This window comes from Benincasa hispida, chromosome 5, assembly GCF_009727055.1.
Source record: "Benincasa hispida cultivar B227 chromosome 5, ASM972705v1, whole genome shotgun sequence".
Taxonomy (NCBI): domain Eukaryota; kingdom Viridiplantae; phylum Streptophyta; class Magnoliopsida; order Cucurbitales; family Cucurbitaceae; genus Benincasa; species Benincasa hispida.
In genome coordinates, this window is record NC_052353.1 from 11381232 (window position 1) to 11407140 (window position 25909).

Sequence of the window (25909 nt, forward strand, 5' to 3'; positions counted from 1 at the left end):
AGAGAGGTTAAGCTAATTATAGTCCTTTATTAGACTCTTTTTGCGAATTTTGTCCATCGTAAATATATGTCTAGACAAGACAGAAATTAAACTTTGATCCATGTCATTACATACATTCCCCCTTTTGAACAAAAAGATCTGCCATTCTGCTTCTATAAAGTACAGAGATTTTCTAGAACTACACATGATTTATCCAAAAGAAAAAGGGAAGTGAAAATTTTAATCTCCTTTAAAGAAATCTACTACCAATGAACAATTTAAAGAGAGTTATGACAACCTTCGTTCTTGTCGAACCTCTCTCAAAAAAAATGATCGAACATGAAAGAAATCTGAAACAAAGTTAAAAATAAATCAACAAATTCAAGTTGTTTCTTAAATGGACAACCAATTTACAATGTTTTACAATCGGCACAAAAAATGATGACAAGTCCCGTCGAGACTCTGGTATTTATAAACTCCAATTTTATAGAACAAAGTACACAATCTAATACAAAGTGGGGATAAGATCCTGAAGACTAAATGTCACTAGCAATCTCACTGCAAAACGGTTCTGCTCTCTTCCCGATTCTTAGCATCTAACAAATTTTCTATATGGTATATAATTGAAGGTAAAATTGCAAGGGTATGATGAATTTACCAGCCGTATTTGACATGTTGGAATCTTGCACTTTCTGCACCAAAAGATCTTCTGCCTGACTGCAAAAGACGTTGGTGTTCATATAATTAATCCTTTTTGTGTTGGCTGGCAAAGTTTGTTTCGTAGAAGAGATGCAAATTGGATTATGCAACTTTGAGAAATGGCCTTCTTTGTCAGCCAAATTGGGAAGTATTGGTATTGTTGAACTGCTGTGCCAACATCAGTGATTTCCTGAAGTCGGCAATGGACTGGGGGGTTTATCTAGAATTCTCATAGGCTTCCAGTCAGATTCTTCCTTGCTTTGTCTGAGTGCGACGAAGTGAAGCGCATCGCTTTGAATTTGGTAGATATGACATGCCCAAGGGTATGCACCTGGTGCTGACCAAATCTTCTGCTCCTCAAATACCGTTTCCTCAACAAGAGATTCGGCAACACAATATACCAAGTTAGGCTCTGGCTCAGAAAAATCGGCAACTGCCACACATCCTGGAGAGACAAAGCCTTCTGGAGCTCTTGGATGCCAGATTGATACCGGAGTTATGTAGTCATCTTGGCAGTTTCTCCATACCTGCAGACGTTTCAAAGTCAGATCTCCAACATTCAGGAGGAACCTTTGCACATTGTGTTTTGATGAATAGAATAGCTTTTATTTTTCTGATCTAGTGTATTCGTCAAAAAGAATGTATGATATAAGTGAGGAGATGAAGCCCATGAGGGAAGCAAAGATAAAGAGCGACAGAATATTATTAGGGTCAATTATAAAAATGTATTATTCCTAGTAATGACCGTTAAAACTGCATCAATCACAAATACAACCTTCCTTTTGCGCACAGTCACGAGCAATGATCAGAGGATAAATTAAAGCATATTCTTTAGCTTCGTGTTAAATTCTAATAGTCAAAACATTGACAGGGGTTTTGACTAAAATTTCTTACCAAATCATAACCCACTGGCGGTACAAACATTCCCTCCACGTGACGGTAAATAGCAGCAACATTTGGAGGATGGCTGCCGAGATGAGCTATATCCCCAATGGAGATGTACCTGAAATGAAATAAATCTCTATTGTATAAAAATAGAATCATGGTTTCTGTTAGTTCTGTCATCCATATTTCTACTAGCAAGATGGAAAGGCAAAACTCTTTGCTTTTCAACTTATTAACTGTCCTAGAACAACTTTTAAGTTATTCAATAAATAACTTCCCTCTTCAGGTAACTTTCAGTTTTTGCTCTAGATAACTTTGTTCTGGTCTTTTAAGTAGAGTAAATGTATCAAGCTTGGGAGTTGGTGCAGAAAATTGTCATGATAAAGCCCGTTGAATATTCTAACATAAATTTAGTGAAGGTAGAAAGCTCTCTACGTATAAAAAAAAAAAGCTTGTATTTAGTTCCAGATTTGTGTCCATGGAACATCATTTGGTTGTCATGAACTCATGATATCATAACTCATTAAATTACAAAGGGTACAATCTCAGACAAACCTAAGTAAAATCCATGCTCATTGGATTGTCAAGTTCAAAGATTACCCTTTACAATGATACACAGACGTAAAAGCAGAAAGACGAAGTAGGAGTACCCATTTGTCATCATCTCTGTGCACCGCACATAGATAATTTCTTTTGATCCTAACAAAGATCTTGTTATGATTTATTAAAAGTTAGGGGTAGTTTTGTAATTGCAAAAATAGGAAATTATCTTCTTTTTATTTTGTGTTATTTGAAGATTGATTTAAGATAGGTTATTTCCTTCTATTATTAGGTTAGTTCTTTTTTTCTTCTAGTATTAGGTTTCCTTCAAATCTCAACGAATAATGAGCATTGGGGTACAAGAACAATAAAGAACAAATCTGAAAGAACAATGAACTCAAGGACACAAGAAAACTCCCAGCTAATTTGAGTGGGCGAGTAAACTCTCCCTAGAGAACTGCTGTTCCAATACACAAATTTCCAATATGATCCCCTACACTATTCTGCTGATAAAAGGACTCTCATTACCACAAAATACCGAGAAAACACCTCCCACTAACTGACGGTCAGGAGAGTATTTTCCTTTTTATCCTTTGTATAAAACGTGCTTATATTGAAATGCACGTGCTTATATTGGAAGGCCCAACACCCCACCCGCCGGAGGGCAAGAAGAATAAATAAATAAAGGAAAATAAAAGCGTTGCAAGATATATAACCTAAATAGATATAATGAAGAAGAACGATATAATGTCAATGTAGGAAAAGTATTACTTAATTGATAGGGGCATTACCCATCAGGACATATTGGTCTCCATATGGTACATATCCCTCCTGTCTCCAGAGCCTGAAAACATAGATTTAAAATGAAATAGGTTATTTTCAAATTCATCAACCTTATTTATCTCATCGATTGAAAGATAATTTGATGATCCCACTGTGAAAAGAGGGAAGACTCACAATCTTTAAAACATACATAATAAGTTGCTCTCTCATCACCTACTGATTTTTTAAATAGAACCAAATACTTGTTTAGTATGGTACTAGAGTACATAAAACCTGAATGGGTACTTTTCCAAAAAAAAAAAAAAAAAAAAGATCTGATCCAAGAATGGTAAACCCACATCTGAAGGGAGTATATTGAGGATCCCACGTCGAAAAGAGGGAGGGACCTCACAATTTTGAAAGTATACATGAGTTACTCCTCTCATGTGGACTTTGACATTTCTGACTCAGCCTAGTCAAAGCCTTCGTAATAGTGTTTTCTCTCCAAAATGTTCAAAGGGTTCTCCATTAAGATATTAATAGGAGGTGAGTTTCCTCTCTAATTATGTTTACTTTACATTGTTAAGTTTTTATTTTTTACTGTTTTTGTTTGTTTCTTGTTTCTTGGTTTCTTTTGGATTTTGAATCTTGGAGCATCAGGATTTATTTATTTAAATTAATGAAATGTGTGTATCCTTAAAAAAATGGTTAAGAAAGATGAAAGAACATAAAGCACCTGCTTTTTGCACAGTATGCAACGCCCTTTTAACTCTAAATCACTGCTCCAAACCTTAGTAAAGTTCATACTGTGTTTCACAAATCTTCCCTCATCATTCGAGAAACTGGATGACAGAAGCTCCCTCGATCTAATAATGGATTTGTTTAAAATATTTGCATCTCTCGCATCAGCTTCACTGCAGGAAAAATAAACATGTCTCTGGCTCGAGGGAACCTAGCATTCAGAAAGAATTTAGTCAAAAAGTTCAATGTTCACAACAATGAAGTGGATAATATCGATAATGCTGACCTTCAGAACAAGGCATTTCATGTCAGATTGATACTCTTTGCTCAATATACTCACCACTGAACAAATCCTAACAGCTTGAGGTTCTCGTCCCGAAATTTCTTCAATATGACACTTTATAACACGTGCAAACTTTTCTGTCCTCTTGAAACTTTTTAAATGGATGATTAAGTGAGAAGGCTGACTGTTAGCCACTTTTGCCAACTCCAGTGCCATGAGCTCCTCCCATGGAACATCCCACAGAATCTTGCAAGGTTTCTTATCCAATTTTCCTGGATCTGAGCACTAAATAGTAGCATAGGAGGGGCAAGTATCAAGAATGGATGAGATTCTATTAAAACCAATAAAGGCAACATAACAGAGGTATTTGCAAACCTGCAGCAGCATGACTCTCTTGTTGGTCACCAAAACAATTCTCTGGTACGGTACAATGAAGTGTTCTTCATAATAATCAGAAAACGCAAATTTTGAAGGCTCCTTGAAGATTTCAGTACAACCAAAATGTGTACTTCCTTCTGCAAGATGAAGAACCATCTAACCCACAGAAAGGCAAAGGAAAAGACATCATAGTTAAAAGAGGGCTTGAAATAAAGTTGATAAATACAATCCATCTGTTCATTGTTAATCTTTCAACATCAAAGGATGTGAATGCGATTTTCTATTTCAATTAATAAAGAAAATACATTAATAACATGAAAAATAACAAAGTTCTTTGGAATCAGAGATATCATCATGAATCATGCAACAAAAACTAACAAACCAATAGCAGCTCTTGGTTTAGGCAGTTTTTGACGCACATTAACCTTTGGGTTCTTACATTATGCTAGAAGTTTGGAAACTGTTCCTAAATTTTGGATGAGCTTGGCTTAGGTTCTCCGAATAAAAGAAAGCCCTGGCCCCACCTAACCAATCCAAGCAGCTGGAGTCCAAAAGGTACATCAGATTGTTCACAACTGGGAAATATTGTCTAAATACTCGGGCAAAAAGTTTGGGGAGATTTACACTAGGATACCCTATAGTATAACTCTCTCACACATGATTGTGCCGAACAAATAACATGACATTAAGATGACGTTTTTATGGCTCAATCAGACATATACCTATAAACGATGTACTCATTGGTATTGGATTAGGCAGGAAAGGCAAGGTTCGTTCTGAATACCAAGATTATGATTTTATTGGGAGATTTAATAGTAAGAAATTCTTAATCCAATAGTCAGAAATTACAGAATTTTCAATGTAAAACATAATGACAGAAAGGAATGAGAGTAATAATTCTTGGCTGCGAGTTTAATACCAGATTCAGGAATCTACATCTCCAGTCTATACAAGCTGCTCATAACTTTTTACATTTTTTAATTAATTAATAATAATAATAATAATATTTTTTATTATTTCTAAAATAAACCGATGGTAGGTAGGACGACTTAATTCTTTAAAGGAAAAGAGTACCTGTTTTTTCTACTAAAATAAAACGAGGAGACATGCAAGCAATAAGAACTTCTCCCTTACAATATTTGAATTTAATGTTGATGAAATACAAAATTAGTCAATTACTCTGCTTTCTTACGTCATAATACCCATGAAGTGGGGAGAAACAATGAAATGTAGAAAACTATCAGGATTACACACACAGTACATATAGAAATATACCTGCCCAACAGCTTCTCTCTCACAGTACTCTCTAAGAATACTGTCAGCATGGATAGCCCGAGGGTTTCTAACTCTTTGGAAAGGAACCTTCTTGTTGAAAACCTCTAAACACTTGGAACAACTCGCACCAATTCCATCAACAGTCAGTGAGAAAAAATCTAATGCTCCACTAACTGGTTGTACAATAAATCCAAGAAACGCACGTCCTAATCCATGAGCCAGACCAAGTAAACCATTCTGTCTAGCACTTTCCACAGGCTTTGTTACCACGCCTGACACTCCAAAAGCAACACCCTGAGCAAGAGCTTCTGTGCCTTGGATTATACCATCACGTACGCCAGTAATTCTCCGTGACCATACCTGCCCCAATTATAAGTCAATCTTTCAACAAAGACCTGCTAATTGCAAGTTGCAAAATTTAGATACCTGCTTTGACCGTAATTGCAAAAACTGGCCATCAGTTGAAAGTTCGGCAAACCCTTTGCTAAGTGAAGCCAATGTTGAACTTGCCATGCCAAGTACATCTAATGAAAATATTAGGTGTAAAGGATTGTGAATAAAGTCCCTCCAGATACGATTTCCAATGGCAGGAAGAATTGAACTTTCACGCATGTATCTATCCCTGTGCATCACTCTTCTTAGGTGCACCTGAAATGACATGCAGCAGTATATTTTCACCATATGATGTCTTGCAACTGTCTCACAACTCACAAGTAGATTTATGAGAATGAACAGAAGGGCAGAAACTATGAAAGATAGTGGAATTACTTTTTAAGATAGTTTCTTCATTTTTCAACATAAAACTATGAAACATTAACTCAACCTGTATCTTGAATGCGTTCCCTACAGCTGACAGTATGGGGCTCCAGAAGCCCAAAACTCCATGGGGTCTTTGTGCTGGTGCCGGCTCCAGAACCAATCTCAGCTTCACTTCAGAAATATCTATTAGGCTAAAGAAGTAAACAAAACCATTAGAGTCCTGATTTTTGTATTTAATAAAAAAAGTACAGTACTTAATCTACAACATATGCCATACTCCTAGACCTGGGACCTTTTAGGAGATTGACAAAAATTCAGCAACGGGATAAAAAACGTCGAGAGGATCGACAAATACAAACAACCAATATAAACTGGGATTGAAAAAGGGGAATTAATAAAACATAGACTAATTTGTATTACTATGGAAGGTAAAAAAAATTAAAGGATTTACTAAGCATTCCGTCTCCTCAAAATAATCCCAAAGTCAAGATAAAAATTTATTTTCTTTTAAATCATCGACTGACCAAAAAACTTAAAGCAGGTTATGGTAAATTTAATTGTACCATCATTTTAACACTCCCCTTCACTTGTGGGCTTGAGAAAATGCCCAACAAGTGGAAATCAATATTAATTGGGGAGGAAATGACATTATAGAGATTTGAGCATAGAACCTTCTACTCTGATACCAAGTTAAATCACCAATTCATCAAAAAACTTAAGCTGATGGGTAATGATAAATTTAATTATATCAACACTTAACACTCTATCATCAAGAATGCGATTTGCGAATGTATATGCATTTCATTAACATGCAGGGAAATCGGAGTGAAAGCCATCACCTAGTGATTAACACCAATATAATTAATGTTAAATCACCACCGAACCCAAAAGCATAAGGTGATGAGTTATAATAAATTCAGTTATATCAATATATTAAAATATAGAGAAAGAGAGCACAAGATTTACGTGGAAAACCCTAATACAAGGATAAAAAACCACGGTAGAAAGTCTCTTTTGTTATTTTTAACACACTATAAAAGTTATAATATGAGTCATATATATAGGCTCTAGCAAGCCCTAAAATAAAAAAGGATATAAACCTAGGGTAAAATAAAATACTAAAATACCCTTGGGGCTATACACTATCATCAAAGCCCCTTATTTCCAACACTCTCCCTCAAGATGGGGTGTAGATGTCAATCAGACCGAACTTGCTAACACATGAGTCAAAACTTTGCCTGAGTAACCCTTTGGTGAGAACATCAGCAACTTGTTGACTAGATGGAATATATGTGGAATACAAATACTGCCATTGTCTAGTTTCTCTTTTATAAAGTGTGTCAATCTCCACATGTTTCGTTCTATCATGTTGTACAGGATTATTGGCTATGCTTATAGCCGCTTTATTATCACAATAGAGTTTCATAGGTAAAACACTGTCTTAATGTAGATTAGATAGAACTTTCTTCAACTAGATTTCTTCATAGATTCTCAAACTCATAGCTTTGTATTCAGCTTCAACACTATCTAGCAACAACACTTTGCTTCTTACTTCTCCAAGTAACTAAGTTACCCCACACAAAGATACAGTATCCAGAAGTAAACTTTCTGTCAATAACTGATCCTGCCTAATCAGAGTCAGTATAAGCCTCAATGCATTTCTTGTCAGTTTTTCTGAACATCAGATCTTTACTTGATGAGCTTTTCAAATATCTCAAAATCCGATTCACAGCTTCCATATGTTCTTCGTAGGATGCCTGCATAAATTGACTAACAACACTGAAAGCATAGGAAATATCTGGTCTAGTGTGAGATAAATAAATCAACTTTCCCACTAGACGTCGATACCTCTCTTTATCAACAAGAACTTTGTCAACAAAATTTTCTAGTTTCGCATTGAATTCAATAGGAGTGTCAATAGGTCTACATCTAGTCACACCTGTTTCTTTTAACAAGTCAAAAGTGTATTTTCGTTGTGAGATAGAGATACCTTCCCTTGATCTTGCCACCTCCATTCCAAGGATATACTTTAGATCCCTTCATCTTTGATCTCAATCTCATCAACCATTTTCTTTTTCAACCTAGTGATCTCAGCATCATCATCTCCCGATAGGACAATATCATCAACATACACAATTATTACAACAATTTTCCCAGATACTGACCTTTTGTAAACAACGTGTGATCAGAGTGTTTCTGAGTGAAACCTTGGGACTTAACAAAGGTTGTAAACCAGTTGAACCACGCTCTCAGGGACTGTTTCAAACCACAAAGACTTCCTGAGTTTGTAAACCTGATGATCAAACTGAGCTTCAAAACCTAGAGGGGGGCTCATATACACCTCTTCTTCTAATTCACCATTCAGGAATGCATTTTTCACATTAAGTTGATGAAGAGGCCAGTCTTTATTAACTGCAACAGAAAGAAGGACCTAGACCGTGTTTAACTTTACTACAGGGGAGAAAATCTCAGAATAATCTATCCCATAAGTTTGAGTATATCCTTTTTCTAGAGTTCCATAAATCAGAGTGAACGCCCACTTGCACCCAACTATTTTATGCCCTTTTAGGAAGAGCAACAAGGTCCCATGTATTATTCTTTTCAAGAGCTCTCATTTCTTCCATGACAGCAATCTTCCACTTAGGAATTTCTATAGCCATATGTATGTTTTTCGGTATTGTTACTGTATCAGGCTGGTAGTGAACGCCCTAAACCCAAAAGACAGACTACTATAAGACATACAACTATACATAGGGTACTTGGTGTAGGATCTGGTGTCCTTTCTCAATGCAATGGGCATGTCAAGAGGGATTTAGAGTTGGAGACATGGGAAGGCATTCGATTAATAAGATGAGCTGCAGTCAAAACTACATCCCCCCCTAAGTAAGATGGAAGTGAAGAGATAGCATGAGAGACCATGCAACTTAGAGGAGGTGATGATTTTTCCTTTCAGCCACCTCATTCTGTTGAGGGGCATAGACACACGAGCTTTGGTGGACAATACCTTTAGAAAACAGAAACTCACGAAAGGTACTAAGGAACTCACGACCATTATCACTACAAAGAAAAGCAATTTTATCAGTGAGGAGAAAAACTCAGGTAAGACGGGTATGATCATCAATAAAGGTCTCAAACCAACGTTTTCCCAAAGATGTGGTAATACTCGAGGGACCCCAAACATCACTATGAATAAGGGTGAAGGGCTAAGAAGGTTTATATGGTTGAGACGGAAAGGTGACCTTATGCTGTTTTACACGAATGCACACATCACAAGACAAATAAGAGACATCAACTTTATTGAATAAATGAGGAAATAAATATTTCATATATTGAAAATTTGGGTGACCAAGGCGAAAATGCCACAACAATCTTTTTCTGAAGTTAACAAATAAGAAGACAACAAACTAGTCCTATAACAATTCCTAGAGGAAGCATCATCAACAAGGAAATAAAATCATAAACACGATCAATTTCCTCAATTTTCGAATACTAGACACCTCCACAAGGACAATCCAAGACAATTTCACGACACAGATCCATCTCCTGCCAGATTAGGGACAACTTGTTAAAGTAGGAAGTAACATCCAACATTCCCTGTTTGCACTCGTGAACCTATTTACGTAGAGTGCATAAACGGGACACATTCTGCCTCTTAGAGTATAATCTCTGAGCTGCATCCTAGATATCCCGAGTAGTCGCAGCATATAGTAATGGTTTTCCTATCTAAGGTTCCATACTATTAATTAGCAATGATCAAAGCAGGGAGTCTTCTCCTCTCCAAATGCGCTCTTGAGGATCCCCTGACCTAGGTCTTGGTATCTCACCAGTTAGATACCTACACTTGTGATGCCCCTCAAGAACCATTTTAATGGACTGAGACCAAGAGAAATAATTCTAGCCATTCAACTTTTCTCCAGCAATGAGCCCTGTGGAATTTCCATAGATCCAGAAAAATTATTTGCAGTAGTTAAAGTAGGGAAAGAGGTTACTGGATTCTCCTGATAAATTGATAGACCGGAAGAGATATCAGGATTTACTGGACTCGACTGGAAGTTTGTGGAAGTGCCAAGGGCTGCCCAAGGGCGGCAATCTGTTGTTGAAAACTTGCCTGAAGGTTAGCCAACTGTAGTTGAAAAACTACCGGAGACAGACCCACCAAACCTGGATTTGCATGGCTAGGCGACACATGCTGAGGGAAGCTTGTCGGCGATAGGTGGGGAAAGAAGTTGGCAGCCGTGGCTGGATGCTGTCCGTCGTGGTAGGAGGACGATTCACCTGCTTCAAGGAGAGTCGTTTAGCTACCGGCAGCAGAAACACTCACAAAATGGGCAGTGCTAGGGTAGGCAGTGCCAGGATTGGCGGCGCTAGGGTTTGCATGGAGGAATTGCGGCGGCAGTACAATAGCGGCGGTCTCAACGGTGGTGGTGGCGGCGGCTGCGGCATTGTCCATTGTCGGTGGTGGCGGAAGCACGGTTGATGAAGACCGAGAGTTGTCTTGCACCGATTGGTTTTCGCCGACGACGGAAAAGGTTTTGTCACCATGCTCTGATACCATATTTATATAGAGAAAGAGATCACAAGGTTTACGTGGAAAACACTAGTATAGGGAGAAAAAACCACAGTAGAAAGTCTCTTTTATTATTTTTAACACACTATGAAAGTTACAAATAAAAGTCATATTTATAGGCTCTAGCAAGCCCTAAAATACAAAAGGAAATAAACGTAGGGTAAAGTAAAATACTAAGTTACCCTAGGGCTATAAACCATCAACAAAACCCCTTATTTCCAACACAATACTTTGATACTCTACCTCATTTGTGGGCTTGAAAATATGTCATAGACCTAACAAGTGGATATCAATGTTAATTGAGGAGGAAAGGACGTTATAGGAGTTTGAACATAGCACTTGCTCTAATACTATGTTAAATCATAATCTAAAAGCTTAAGCAGATGGGTTACAATATATTTGATTATATCTGTCGATTATTTCCTTTTTTTTTTTAATTAATATCCTCACTGTGTTTATTGGGTTATATTTACTGTATTTTTTATTTTCCTAATTTGTAATGAGTGTTTCTTCGATTTAAGAAACCCTTTATTTCGAAAATGATTTTTCAGCAATATCAATCTTCAACGATTAAAGCCACATGCCAACAGCCTTTTGCAGAGAAGAATGAAAATCTTACTTAATGCGTATTTCTGGATCAACTTGGGTGACACTAGAACTTTGGGGTAAACGATCAAGCTGAAGATTATTGTACAACTCAACAACAGCCCAAATGACTGGTTCGTGAATATTAAGCCTCCAAGATTTCTCGGTAACCTATCATGACAAACAAGGTTTTAATGACATAATGAAGGTACAGTTTCTTACTTCGTTATTCTAAATATTAAAAATCATACATTACCTGGACACAAATGTACGGGAAGACTCGGATTCCAACGATATTCTCATTCTGCATTGTTATTGTCATTCGGAATACTGGGTGATTTATATCTGTGGTTTGCTCAGGAGCCAACAGCACTGGCATCAATGTTAGGGGGAGTTGATTATCAAGCTGCAAATTACCAAATGTAACCTCAAACCTGCCAAGTAAAAGTTTTGTCAGTCTGATTCATAAACCTTGTAACCTAAAACTTCATCACCCAGTCAGTTCAAGACATCATTCAAAAGACTTGTGAAAAGAATAAAACACAGAGAGATCAAAGAAAGCTATGAATAAATATTAACTAAACAAAGATGTACAGGGAAAGAATGGTCACGGTACAAGATTAAGTCAACTAGTCCCAGTTAAAATGTCATAAGGGATTATTGTCAAGGGGACAGGAAGAAAGTGTTCAAACCTATTTGTTGTTCCACCATCAAATCCAGTTGAATATGAGATAAAAACTCTCTCCAAGTACATATAAGCCAGCTCTTTTGGCCTGTGGTCTATAATAGAAATGCCCACTACTCCTAACTCAACTATAAGCTCAGTAGGGGCTGCTTCACTATCCTGCACCGGTTTCTGCATTTGAGACCTCCAATTTCTTGCCGCTGTTAAGTATCCAATCTCTTCATGAAAGTCAGATTCCAAATGCCGACTGCCTCTGAACCTAACTACTTTAACATCACCCTCTTTCACCACATAGCAAGATAATTCTGTTTCGCCATCCTCTAAAGAGCAAAATCCAGTGCTTGTATTAAGTTTCCAAACTCCAATACTACCATCACTATTGATTTTAGTATCTAAGAAATGTCGACTATAAGGATCCTCCCAACAAAAATTTGTTGTTGAAAGGGGTGGCAATAAAATCCAAGCCTCTTCACCAAACCCACTCTGACGTAAGCTGATTGTATTGTCAGTTCTATTTTCAACCCTGATGAATCAAAGTTTTAATCAGTTAGGCACTATACCGAAACATAAACCTTAATACGAGTATGTAAGTATGTAAGTACCTGATTGGGCCATCAGTCGATCCAACACGAAACACAATGATAAAACGTGATCCTTCTTCGTAGCCACGAATTTCCATCCTCAAAAATCTACGTGTACCATCAGATCTCCTCAAGACCAAAAATATGGTATCTTCCTTTATAATTTGAAGAGGAAGTGACCAACTGGTATCTTCTAAACGTACCTATAAAGTGAAAACAAGTAAAATCAATTAATGAAACAACTTTTGTTTCATTTAACAGTCAATAAGAGTATTACAGCTGTAGGATTTTGAATTAGTAAGCTACCTGGAATTTATCATGTCCACCAGTTTTCCGAAATGCAAATGAAATTCTTGAATCACACGGATGGAGAACTTTTGGTTCATCTTCGTCACTTAACTTAATGAAGATGTCATGACCAAGCCGGTTGGTAAAGGTCATGAATGGACGGACTAAAATCACCTACGATAACATGGTTGTGCTTTAAGAAGGTGCATATAATATTTATTATTATTTGTTTTTTTTTGGGGAAGAAATTGAATTTCATTAGACAGTAAGATATGCATATGACCATGGTTGTGCTTTAAGAAGGTGCATATAATATTTATTATTATTTGTTTTTTTTTGGGGAAGAAATTGAATTTCATTAGACAGTAAGATATGCATATGACCACATAGTTATAGAAAATATCTCCAATTGATCAACAAAACCAAAAGAGAGAATCTATAATCAAACTATCCACAAAAGAACTGTACGTGTTAATCTAAAGCACCTGCTAAGTGCTGACTAAAATTCAAATCATTGACAACCCAAAAAACAAAATATTCGGGTTCACTTGCCCTGAACCCTGGCCATGTCAGAAGCTTCCAGCACCTTCAGCCAAAGAAACGCATTATCAGCAGACCAAAACGGAAACCATGGTGTTGGTTTGTTCCAAGAATTTATTAGCTACAAATATTAGATTCCGTTTGTACTTATATGATAGCTGTAAAAATTATGTGGTTATATTATTTGTATTCTCCACTCTTTTCTTGTAATATTTCTGTTAAATCACCGATGGACCCAAAAGCTTGAACTTATGGGTGAAGGTAACTTTAATATTTCATCAACACTCTAAAACTCATTCGCATTGTGGGTTTGAAATATGTTAACGACCCAACAAGTGAAAATCATTTAAGGGATATTTGGGACGTTGAGTTGAGTTATGAAATCTGGAGTTAATATCGCTGTGGAGTTAGAAAGTTTGTGTCTGGGGTGCAAAGTTATTTAGTCTGGAGTAAGAAAGTCTATGTTTGAGATGCAGAGTTGTTTAGTCTAAAGTTAGAAAGTTTGTGTTTTGGTTGCATAGTTGAGTTACCAAGTCACAGTATCCGGTACAGTTTAAGTTTTTTTTTTTTCCTTCTTTTTTTTTTTGTAATCTTAAAAAGAATGATTTTCATGTGGTTATTTTTGTTTTCCTAACCCTTTTTTAACCCTTTAATTGCACAAATGTTTTTTTTTCCCCAAATTTTTAACACTTATTTGAGATGTCAACTTAAGACCTTTACATATATTTTACAAATTTTTACATGTAACCATTGTACTTGAGGTAGACACAATACTCTTATTTCATACTCTTAAATTATAGATGGACCCAAAAGCTTAAGTTAGTGGGTGAAGGTAAATTTAATTCTATATCTAATACTCCCCTTCACTTGTGGGCTTGAAATATGAAGAATGCCAAACATGTAGAAATGAATATTATTTGGGGAGAAAATGACAATGCAAAGGCGTGAACAAAGGACCTCCCTAGACTACCTGCTCTGATACCATTTTAAATCACCAACTGATCCAAAAGATTAAGCTAATGGGTGAAGGTAAATTTAGTTATATATCTAACACATACAAACAACAAAATTACAATATATTTTCACATTATTGGAATGTACGAGTGTAATATGCACGCAAAAAAAAGGAAAAAGAGTATGCTATTAAGGGGTTTAGGGCTTTTTATGGCATCTTATGTCAAATTGTAGGTTAGATTTATTATACATGAATGCTGATGTTGAGAATGAGATCAAAGCCTCTCGTTGGCTAGATAAAAGGATGATCATGGGTACAGAAGGAAGAACAACTATCACCAATCGTATAAGACCTTTTAGGTGAGACCGAAGGTCCGAAATTATAGCCATGAAGGTACAAACTATTATAAAAGACAGACTATTAAACACCATAAACTTATAATTGTAACTTTATATTTAAAAGCACTTTAATTGACCTTTTCTTTTTCTTTTCTTTTTCTTTTTCAATATATGATCGGTTGAGTTGGTGGTTAGAGTTGGTTGTTGGAGATGATCAATGGAGTTGGTCACCATAAGTGACCGTCAAAGTTGGTTGCCAAAGGTGGTAGTCACATAGAGTTGAACGTGGAAGGTGATGATTGTCAGAGGTGGTTGTTGTTGGGGGTAGTTGTTAGAGTTTGGGCACAAGAGGTGGTTGTGGAAGCATGTCGCCTCAGTGGTTGTTGCTAGAGTTAGGCGTCGAAGGTGGTCTCTGGAGATGGTTGTCTAAGCATATCGCCAGTGATGATTGTTACTAGAGTTGATCAGTGGTGGCCGGAGGGTGAATTCATTAGAAGCATTGGAAGGAGAGAGAGAAAATGAGAGAACGATAAAGTTCCTCGACTAATATGCAAACTTTAATAATGAACACTACTGAACTTGATGGAGTTAAGTTAATTAATGTTAGAGTATATATGTAAATTGAGGAGCTTATTAGTTTCTTGTCCTTTATCGTCTTTCCACTATAGTCTAGGGCTTTCATGTATGCCTATATATATTAAACTCTAATGTAGAGAATGAATGAGATTCTTCAATATTTTGATATGACAATAACATGATATCAGAGCTCTAGCCAATTAGGATTTGGTGGAAGAACCTATTAGTGTTTAGGATTTCGGGAAGAGTTTGAGTTTACACTTCTTCTTGTCGCCACCGTTTGCAGTGTGTTCACCGTCCGTCGCCGTTGCCGCAGCCGTCACCGTCATCGTAAGTTTGGTTAGTTTTATGTGTTACTTTTTTGACACCACTCGTTCCAAAGGGAAGCCCAGCTATCGATCTACAAAACCGTCGTGATCCAACGTCCATCTGATCAACGCGTGAGCTTCACGCGCCGCCATAGTCCTCTATCGTCAGTCCCACGCATTGGCGCGTGAGAGCGTGTGCGTGGCTAGAATCTTTTCTGACTTTTTGTTCTTTTTTTTTTTGTTTTCTACTACTCTGGGCCTATTTGTGTTGTTGCTTGGTAGACGTCGGTTTCGAAAAGAACCAAATTTTTATTGGAAACCTGGTTAAGTTCAGCTTTTCAGCGGATTTTTCAGAAGTTGTACAGTCTATTGGGTCTGCTTTCATGGGTTCAGATTAAATTTTGCAACTCTACATTTGTTATTCACATATGGCTGAACAAGACCGTGTAGTGATGTCTACTGTGGTTCAATTACGGCCTCAATCCATCCATGGCATGTCTAAAATGCCCGTTGTTCATTCTGTCACTAAGTTTGCTAAATCTCAAGAATACCAGATATCATCGGAAGCATTTTCTTCATCATTTGCACATGCCCCTATTACAACCATTGCTAATTCAAGTAACATGAGTCATCGTCTTCTTTCATCCTCTACACAATAGGTCATAGACTCTGGTGCTACTGCTCATATGATAGGTAATCCCAACATACTTTCCACCCCTTTGTCTTCTACATCCTCCCCAGTGTTACCTTAGCAGATGGATCAAAATTTTCTATTCTTGGATCTGGCATTGTAACTCTTACTCCATCCCTTTCTCTGTCATCTATCCTACATTTACCTATGTTTTCTTTTAACTTGATCTCTATTAATCAAATAACTCATGACCTTAATTGTTGTCTTATTTTATCCTTATATTGCTTGTTTCAGGATCTTGTGATGAAGAAGATTATTGGAAAAAGACCATGAATCTGGAGGACTATATATTTTTTATCACCCGGTATCGACATTAACAACCATTGCTTGTTCCGGCGTTGTTTCTCCGTTTGATGCACATTGTCATCTTCGTCATCCTTCTCTCTCAATCTTAAAAAAAGTTATGTCCTCAAGTTTATAACTTGTCCTTATTAGATTGTGATTCATGCCAGTTTGCCAAACTTCATCGTATTAGCCCACACCCTAGAATTGATAATCGAGCCACTTCTCCTTTCGAATTAGTTCATTATGATATTTGGGGTCCTTGTCAAATTGTGTCCAAAACTGGTTTTCGGTATTTCGTTACCTTTGTTGATGATTACTCTTTTATGAAGAACCGTTCTGAGTTGCTTTCTCACTTTTGTAATTTTCATGCTGAGATTCGAACTCAGTTTTGGTGTTCCCCTTGAAGTGTTGAGAAATGACAATGTTGGTCAATATTTTTCAGAAGGACTTACATCATATCTAAATATGCATGGCATTACTCATCAATCATCTTGTGCTGATACTCCTTAAAATGGAGTTGCTGAACGAAAGAATCAGCATCTTCTTGAAACTGCATGAGCATTACTCTTTCAAATGCATGTTCCAAAGTAGTTTTGGGTTGATGCAATTTCAACGGTCTGTTTGTTGATTAATCGCATGCTTAAAGGTTAGATTCCATATCACATTCTATTTCCTACAAAACCTTTGTTTCCTATTTGAAATATTTTTCAGAAGGACTTACATCATATCTAAATAGGCATGGCATTATTCATCAATCATCTTGTACCGATACTCCTCAAAATGGAGTTGCTGAACAAAAGAATCGGCATCTTTTTAAAACTGCACGAGCATTACTCTTTCAAATGCATGTTCCAAAGTCGTTTTGGGTTGATGCAATTTCAACGGTCTGTTTGTTGATTAATCGCATGCCTTCATCAGTTCTTAAAGGTTAGATTCCATATCATATTCTATTTCCTACAAAACCTTTGTTTCCTATTTGAGCAAAAAATATTTGATTGTACTTGTTTTGTTCGGGACATTCGTCCTAATTTGACCCAATTAGATTCTAAATCTTTGAAGTGCATTTTCTTAAGCTATTCTCGTGTTAAAAAAGGATACAGATGTTATTGTCCTAGTTAGAACATATATCTCGTATCTCGTGACATTACCTTCTTTGAGGACAAGCCTCACACTCCATCTTTGTCTAGGACGAGTCAGTGGGAGGACAATGATCTCTCTGTATATATCATTCAGTCTCCCACACCCAATCTTAATCCATCTCCTTCGACATTTGTCCCTCCTTGTCCACATATTATTAGACAAGTCTACTCTCGACGAAAACCACCTTCGGATGATTGTCCTATTCTAGGAGATTCTTCGTCATCAGATCCAGGACCGAATGATGATCTTCCTATTGCTCTTCGTAAAGGACAACATTCTTATACTTTCCCTATTTTTTCTTTCGTCTCTTATGACCACTTATCATCTTCAACATGCTCTTTTGTTACATCTCTTGATTCTATCCCGATCCTCAAAACTATTCATGAAGCTTTGTCCCATCCCGATTGGCGCAATGCCATGATAGAGGAGATAAATGCCTTAGATGATAATGGTACATGGGATTTAATATCTCTTCCTGCAGGAAAGAAGGCAATTGGATACAAATGAGTGTTTGCAATTAAGGTCAACCCTGATGGCTCATGCTCGGTTAAAATCATGCTTGGTTGCCAAAGGTTATGCTCAGACATATGGAATGGATTACTTTAATACTTTTTCTCCGGTTGCAAAACTAACTTCTGTCAAATTATTTATTTCCATAGCAACATTTCACGGTTGGCCTTTGCATCAGCTTGACATACTCCATGGTGATCTTCAAGAGGAAGCGTATGCGGAGCAACCGCCTGGATTTGTTGCTCAGAGGGAGAAGGATAAAGTGTGCCGCTTTTGCAAATCGTTGTATGGGTTGAAACAAAGTCCACGAACATGGTTTGGAAAATTTAGTTAGCCACTTGGGCAGTTTGGAATGAAAAAAAGCAAGTTAGATCATTCTGTCTTCTATCGATGATCTATGAGTGGTATTATTTTATTAGTCGTATATGTTGATGATATCGTTCATCACTGGGAGTGATACATTAGGTACATTATCTCTTAACACATTTCTCCAAGGTCAATTTCATACTAAAGACCTGGGAATTTTGAAGTACTTCTTGGGTATTGAAGTCGTGAGAAGCAAGAAAGGTATCTTTATGTAACAGAGAAAATATGTGCTTGAAGTGCTATCTAAGATTGAAAAATTGGGTGCCAAGCCATGTTGTACTCCAATGATACCTAATCGTCAATTTACAAAAGACAGAGAACCATTTAAAGATCTTGAGAGATATAAAAGATTGGTTGAAAAGTTGAATTATCTTACAGTAACAAGACCAGACACAACTTATTCAGTAAGCATTGTGAGTCAGTTTATGGCTTCACCCATAGTGGATCATTGGGCTCTAGTACAACAAATTCTATGTTATTTGAAGGCTACACCTGAATGTGGAATCATATACAAAGACGATGGTCATATGAAGTTTGAGTGTTTCTCGGATGCTGATTGGGCAAGATCAACTTCTAGCTATTGTGTTTTTATAGGAGGCAATTTGGTTTCATGGAAGAGTAAGAAACAGAATGTAGTCTTGCGATCAAGTGCTGAATCAGAATACAGAGCTATAGTACAATTAGTATGTGAAATAATGTGGATACATCAAATCTTATTTGAGTTAGGCTTTAATATTACTGTTCCAACCAAGTTGTGATGTGACAATCAAGTTGCTCTTCATATTGCTTTTAACCCAATATTTCATGAGCAAACTAAACATATTGAAGTTCAAACTTTGTTCATGAGAAAATATAAGAAGGTTTGATGTCTACTAGATATGTGAAGACTGGAGATCAATTAGGAGATATCTCTACCAAGGCCTTAAATGGAGTCCGAATTAACTACCTTTGTAACAAGTTGGGTGTGATCAACATATATGCACCAACTTGAAAGGGAGTGTTAAGAGTATATTGTTGAAAATGTTGTTTAGCCCTAAGGGCATAGTCTTTTTACGTGGTGTCTACAGTCTAGGGTTTCTTACCTTTAGTTGTTTATACCTGTCCCTGTATTATGTACTGGGTATCATAATTTAATAAAAAACTCTTATCATGGTTTTTCCTCCCTTGTCTAGGATTTTTCACATAACTTTGGTGTTTTATCTTCTACCCTTTATTTTTCAATATGGTATCAGAGAACGGTGATGAGACTGTAGCTGGAATAGAAGAGATTCAGTCATCAACCCTAGCAGGGAATGGAACTCCGGTGGTAAATTCACAAAGTGCTGAAATTAGGACTGTCGTCGACCAATTTTTACGCTCGTTACTTGGACCACTACAGATCCAGTCGTTTGTAGGGCAGACAGCCGCCGATCAAACAGACCCGACCGGCCATGCTTCTTCTGTTGTGCAACTGTACAGTGGGGCACCTCTGATTGGGCAATACTTCCCGATCGAGCAATTACTCCAACTGCCGATCGCTCTACCGGCCGTTGGAGGTCCTCCATCGCAACCGTCGTTTCTACCCGGTCACAGCTAGGTCGTCTTTCGCAACCGAGACGCAGTCGGCCTTCAGTCACAGACGAGCCTTCCATCTCTTCCATCGCAGACGAACCTTCCTTCTCCTCTGCCCAGTCCTTCGAACCAACCGATCCAGCTGAACCAACCAGTCCAGCCAAACCCGGTTTAGCTGAACCACCCGGTCCAGCCGAGCCCGGTCTAGCAAGCCCAACAGAGACCGACAGTAGACTTCTTTCCCCACACTCCTTCCTTTGGTTAGCCAGCTCATCAAACTTCTTTTCCCACGCCAGCAGAGACCAATTTTTCAGGGGTTATGGGCACAAACAACCCACAGCGGATTTTGGTGTGACCATTGGGTTTCAATAGCAACTGGCAAATTTGCAGCAACAGATTTCTGCGCTTGGGGCAGCCATTAGATCCACGGCAACTCCTTCGACTGACTTTCATCCAGATACATATCTGGGCTTTCCATTATGTTCAGAAACACTGGTAACTAACTGCTTACCCTACTTTACCTATTGCAAACATTATGTCTGGTTCTGTGGGCAATTCTACAAGAACATCTATCAGCAAAAAACTTAATGGCGAGAACTATTTTTCTTGGTTGCAATCTGTGCAAATGGTCCTCGAGGGATGGTACAAGTTAGTGAGATACCCAGACCGAATCCTGGGGATCCTCAGGAACGTATATGGAAGGGGGAGGATTCTCTCCTCCGCTCGATTTTGATAAACAGTATGGAACTTGATAACGGGCAAAAATGCACGTTATTACAGCGCAAAGATATAAAACAATGAAGGATTACGATGGCAAAAATATAAAAAATCGCGTCCAAAAGCATTAAGTTTAGAACATTGCGATCGCATGCGTCCATCGCATTAAAGAAGCTAACTTATGTATTTTGTGCAGAAAAAATGCATTGGCGCAAGGCGGAATTGTGATCCAAAGAATTTAGCATCCGAGCGCATTAAGATAGTGCGACTGCAAGGCTATGCGATCATATGCGTTCGTGAAAATCTGCTCAAGAAGGTGGCCACATAGAGCCGGTGCATCGAGGTGAAAGCTTAATAAATCACGATGGGACTGAAAGCTGATGACTGTCGAATCCGAATTTAGTTGACAAGCCGTTAACGACATACTGTAGCAAGTACACTCAACTTTTCCGTGACAATTATTCGACGCATCAGACAGAGAATGAATGACATCCCATCAGTGCAATCATTTGAGAGAAAAAGCTCTTCACCTTGAAGCTCTATAAATACCGAAGGCCACCCTCGTTAAAGGAGTTCGGTTTCGCTATTTAGACTTTAGAGTTCTTTTTCACCATAGATTGCCGTAGTCTGTAATTTTATATACTTAGAAAGCGGAGACGAGTAAAGGGAGAATACACCGAGAGATCGTCCTGGTTAACTTGGAAGAGTGCCGAGGAGCGTTGAGAAAAGAGAGAGGGCCGACTCTTACGGAAGCAAGAACATCTTTTGGATCGAGTAGAGAAAACTCAGTGTAAAGCCTTGGGAAGCAAGATATTGTTACCAGGCTCTCTATCCTTACTTTCCATTGTCATTCTGTATTCTGATTTTATTTATAAAATGGAAATTGCATCTCTATATCTGTCCACTCTCTTTACATTACGCATAAGTAACAAAACTGTCGAATGGGTTGAGAAGCACTTAGCTAGCATAACCTAAGATCTTCACTTTATGCGATCATCTTGTATTATGTATGCGTCATTCGTCCTTTAGAGATACTCGAGAAGGTGGTCTAAGAATAGAATTTAGGCTTGGAAAAGTCAGATTAGAATCTAGGCTCGGGAGAGTCAGATTAGAACCACATAATCAAGAGATAGAAACTTAGAAATAAGTTCCGTTTGCTATTAACGCATCGCATGCACCCAAGAGATAGGATATGATGGTATGCGGTCACCTTGTATCTGTGCTCATCGTTCATCATCGCATAGACAAGAAATAGAGACTTAGGAATAAGTCCTATAGACATCATCGCATACATCGCATGCGTCCTAAAACTAAGAGCTATCGCATTTGCATTGGAAGATGAATTGTTGTCGCGTGTGTGTAGCATGATCGCATAGCTTGAACGCAATCTCAGGAAGCGCTAGCTAAAGACCTTCTCAACCCATTCCCCTGCATACTCATTGTAACTTTCGTTGTTATTAACTCTTTTCTCAATTCCGCCGCGTAGAGTTTATACATTAAACACACATACCAACCAACGCATTGTTTTATTTATCATCGCAAAGTCATCAGAAATTACCGTCGTTTACTGTTTCCATAGTCCCTGTGTTCGATCCTGGACTTATTAGGTAACTTAGTAGGGTTTATACTTGGATCTTGCTAAGAAAACTTGCATGCACCATGCATACTCCTCTATCGCATTATACACCATTATTTCATCGCATTAACCACGCATCAAAACCCCAGATTGGGAAGCCACTATTTTATTCAGCATCAGCTCGGGATATTTGGGAAGCTGTCCAGAAACTATATTCATAGAGGTAGAACGCTTCACGACTTTATACATTGAGGAAAAAGGTACATGAGTGCACGCAGGGGGCTCTTGATGTAACGTCTTATTTCAATAAATTGTCACTATTGTGACAAGAAATGGATCTGTGTCGGGAAGTAGTTTGAAATTGCCCAGTCGACAGGGTTCAGTATTCGAAGATTAAGAAGGTTGACCGCGTATATGATTTTCTGGCTGGCTTAAACTCAAAATTTGATGGCGTCCGGAGCCGAATTTTGGGACAAAGATCGATGTCATCCCTGATGGAAGTTTGCTCAGAAGTCAGATTAGAAGAGGATAGAACCAGCGCTATGAATGGTACAGCAACCACCAACTTAGACTCTGCTACGTTTGAAGTCAAGTCATCTGGATCAGAGAATGACAAACAGAATGGAAAGACCCCTCCAATTTGTGAACATTGTAAGAAACCATGACACACAAAAGACCCATGCTGGAAATTACACGGTCGTCCACCAAATGGCAAGCGGCGTCCTCCAAATGATAAGCCTAAATCCAGTCAAGCCTTCGTTGGTGAAATGGTTGATGGTGCTCCCCAGGTGGCCAACCATGTGGATCCAGGCACAGTTGGAACTGGCAATATTGTCCAATCAGATACTCCTCAGTCCTTTAGTTTCTTTGTTGAGGGGGATGAATTCTTGGATTCTTGACTCAAGAGAAATTGACCACTTAACTGGATCATCTAATCAATTCCTCTCCTATTATCCAAGCATTGGAAATGAGAAAATACGAATTGCAGATGGGTCTTTTGCCTCCATTGCTGGAAAGGGTCACTTATCTCCGATTCAGGGATTGGTTTTACAGAATGTTTTACATGTTCAAAGATATCTACAATTTGCTATCGTCAGTAAAATAACCAGAAATTTGAATTAAAAAGTTGTTTTCTCACCAAATGATGTTTTGTTTCAGGACTTGAACTAGGGAAAGACGATTGACACTGCCTGGCACAACAGGGGGCTCTATTTCCTCTTCCGGATGATGCTTCTTCTAGGAGTTTGTCTAGGACTAGTTTATTGTCTTCTCTTACTATTTCTGAAACTGATTTTTTATTATGGCACTTTCGGCTTGGACATCCAAACTTTCATTATATGAAATATCTATTTCCCCCACTCATTTCATAATGTGAATGTGTCATCTTTATCTTGTGATGTTTGTATTCGTGCAAAGCAGCCCAGAGCCTCCTTTACTTCACAACCCTATAAACCTTCCCGACCCTTCCACTTGATACATAGTGACGTTTGGGATCCGTCTAAAGTCACAATTGTATCAGGTAAACGGTGATTTGTCACCTTCATAGATGATCAGATCCGTCTTACATTGATATTTCTTCTTACAAACAAATCTGAAGTGACGACGGTATTTCAACAGTTCTACACTACCGTCAAAACTCAATTCAATACCAAAATCGCCATTCTTCGGAGTGACAATGGGTGTGAGTTTATTAATCAGTCCCTCCGTGAGTTTTTAACCGTTAAAGGTATCATCCACCAGAATTCTTGTGCCTATACCCCTTAATAGAATGGGGTGGCTGAGCAAAAAAATTGCCACCTTATTGAAGTAGCCCGATCTCTCATGATACCTGTATCCTTACCCTTGTATCTATAGGGAGATGTTGTACTTACTGCAGCTCATCTCATCAATCGAATGCCCTCCCGTGTGCTCAAATTCCAAACCCCTTTAGAATGTTTTAAAGATTCTTTTTCGTCCACTCACCTTTTCCCAGATGTTCCTCTTCGGGTGTTTGGCTATATTGTTTTTGTTCATAATCATGGTCCCCATCAGAGTAAATTTGCTCATCGGGCCCAAAAATGTGTGTTTGTTGGGTATCCACTCCATCAACGGGGCTATAAGTGTTTTCAGCCTTCCTCTCGAAAGTATTCTGTCACCATGGATGCCACCTTTCAAGAGGACAAACCCTTTTTTCCCATTAATCCTCCTCAAGGGGAGACCACTAGTGAATAGGCTAACACATCTACCTACTCTGTTCCTTTAGATATGTTTCCTGAGCCTATTCTTGAAACAAATGATCTTGTCCTCCCTACAAAACAAGTACCTTGGATAACCTACTATAGGAAGAATCTCCGAAAGGAAATAGTTCCCCTTGTTGCTCTGCCGGAAGGTGTTCAAGAGTCAGAACCAGAACCGGCTCAAGGTACCTCTATTCTTGATGATAATGAATGTGTTAAAAGTGATGTAGTTAACTCTGACGAAGTCAAGATCGATGGTAGTGGTGAATTTCCAGGAGATACACAGGGAACTAAAAATGTGCAACCGGTGGGTACAGGTGAACAGGTAGACAAGACGAGTGAGATTGATGCTACCTTGGATTTACCGATTGCCCTATGGAAGGGACGAGGTTGTGCACCAAGCACCAAGCACCAAGCACTCTATGAAAAGCTTCTTGTCCTACAGTAACTTGTCTATGAGATTTAAAGCTTTCACTGCCAGCCTGGATACCGTGATGATTCCAGGCAATGTACACAAGGCTCCGGAAGTTCTTAAATGGCGAGCCACAATTATGAAGGAGATGCGGGCCCTTGAGACAAACAGAACGTGGGATCTGGTTGTTCTTCCGAAAGGTCACAAAACAGTAGGATGCAAGTGGGTGTTAACTGTCAAATACAAGTCTGATGGGACTCTCGATAGATATAAGGCCAGGTTGGTTGCAAAAGGATTCACTCAGATATATGGGGTGCATTACTCAGAAACATTCTCACCTGTGGCAAAACTTAACACTATTCGTGTTCTTCTCTCCATTGCCGTTAATCAAGACTAGCCCTTACATCAATTGGATGTGAAAAATGCGTTTCTGAATGGTGAGTTGGAAGAAGAGGTCTATATGAACCCACCTCCAGGTTTTGAAGCACAGTTTGGCAATCAGGTTTGCAAATTAAAGAAGTCTCTGTATGGCCTGAAGCAATCTCCTAGAGCCTGGTTCGATAGGTTCACTACCTTTGTCAAGTCTCAGGGGTTTGTTCAAGGGCATTCTGATCATACCTTGTTCACTAAGAGGTTAACACCAAGGAAAATAGCTGTTTTAATTGTCTATGTTGATGATATTATCTTGTCAAGGGATGATTCAGCTGAGATTGACAGGTTG

At 38.2% G+C, this 25909-nt stretch overlaps 1 protein-coding gene across 2 annotated transcripts in view; it reads right to left on the reverse strand.

Moving 5' to 3' along the window:
- Positions 1–319: 319 nt before the first annotated feature.
- LOC120078006 overlaps positions 320–25909 on the reverse strand; it is a 136766-nt gene continuing 111176 nt past the window's right edge. For both annotated transcript variants that reach the window (XM_039032178.1, XM_039032177.1), the window contains exons 51-64: positions 13026–13181; positions 12741–12922; positions 12146–12661; positions 11710–11887; positions 11488–11624; positions 6366–6492; positions 5969–6190; positions 5543–5902; positions 4265–4423; positions 3893–4174; positions 3602–3817; positions 2895–2947; positions 1573–1681; positions 320–1205 (exon numbers count right to left, since the gene is read on the reverse strand). In XM_039032178.1, coding sequence (XP_038888106.1) covers positions 858–1205; positions 1573–1681; positions 2895–2947; positions 3602–3817; positions 3893–4174; positions 4265–4423; positions 5543–5902; positions 5969–6190; positions 6366–6492; positions 11488–11624; positions 11710–11887; positions 12146–12661; positions 12741–12922; positions 13026–13181 — 3045 coding nt within the window. In that variant the 3' untranslated portion in view covers positions 320–857. The remainder of the gene's footprint in view (positions 1206–1572; positions 1682–2894; positions 2948–3601; positions 3818–3892; positions 4175–4264; positions 4424–5542; positions 5903–5968; positions 6191–6365; positions 6493–11487; positions 11625–11709; positions 11888–12145; positions 12662–12740; positions 12923–13025; positions 13182–25909) is intronic.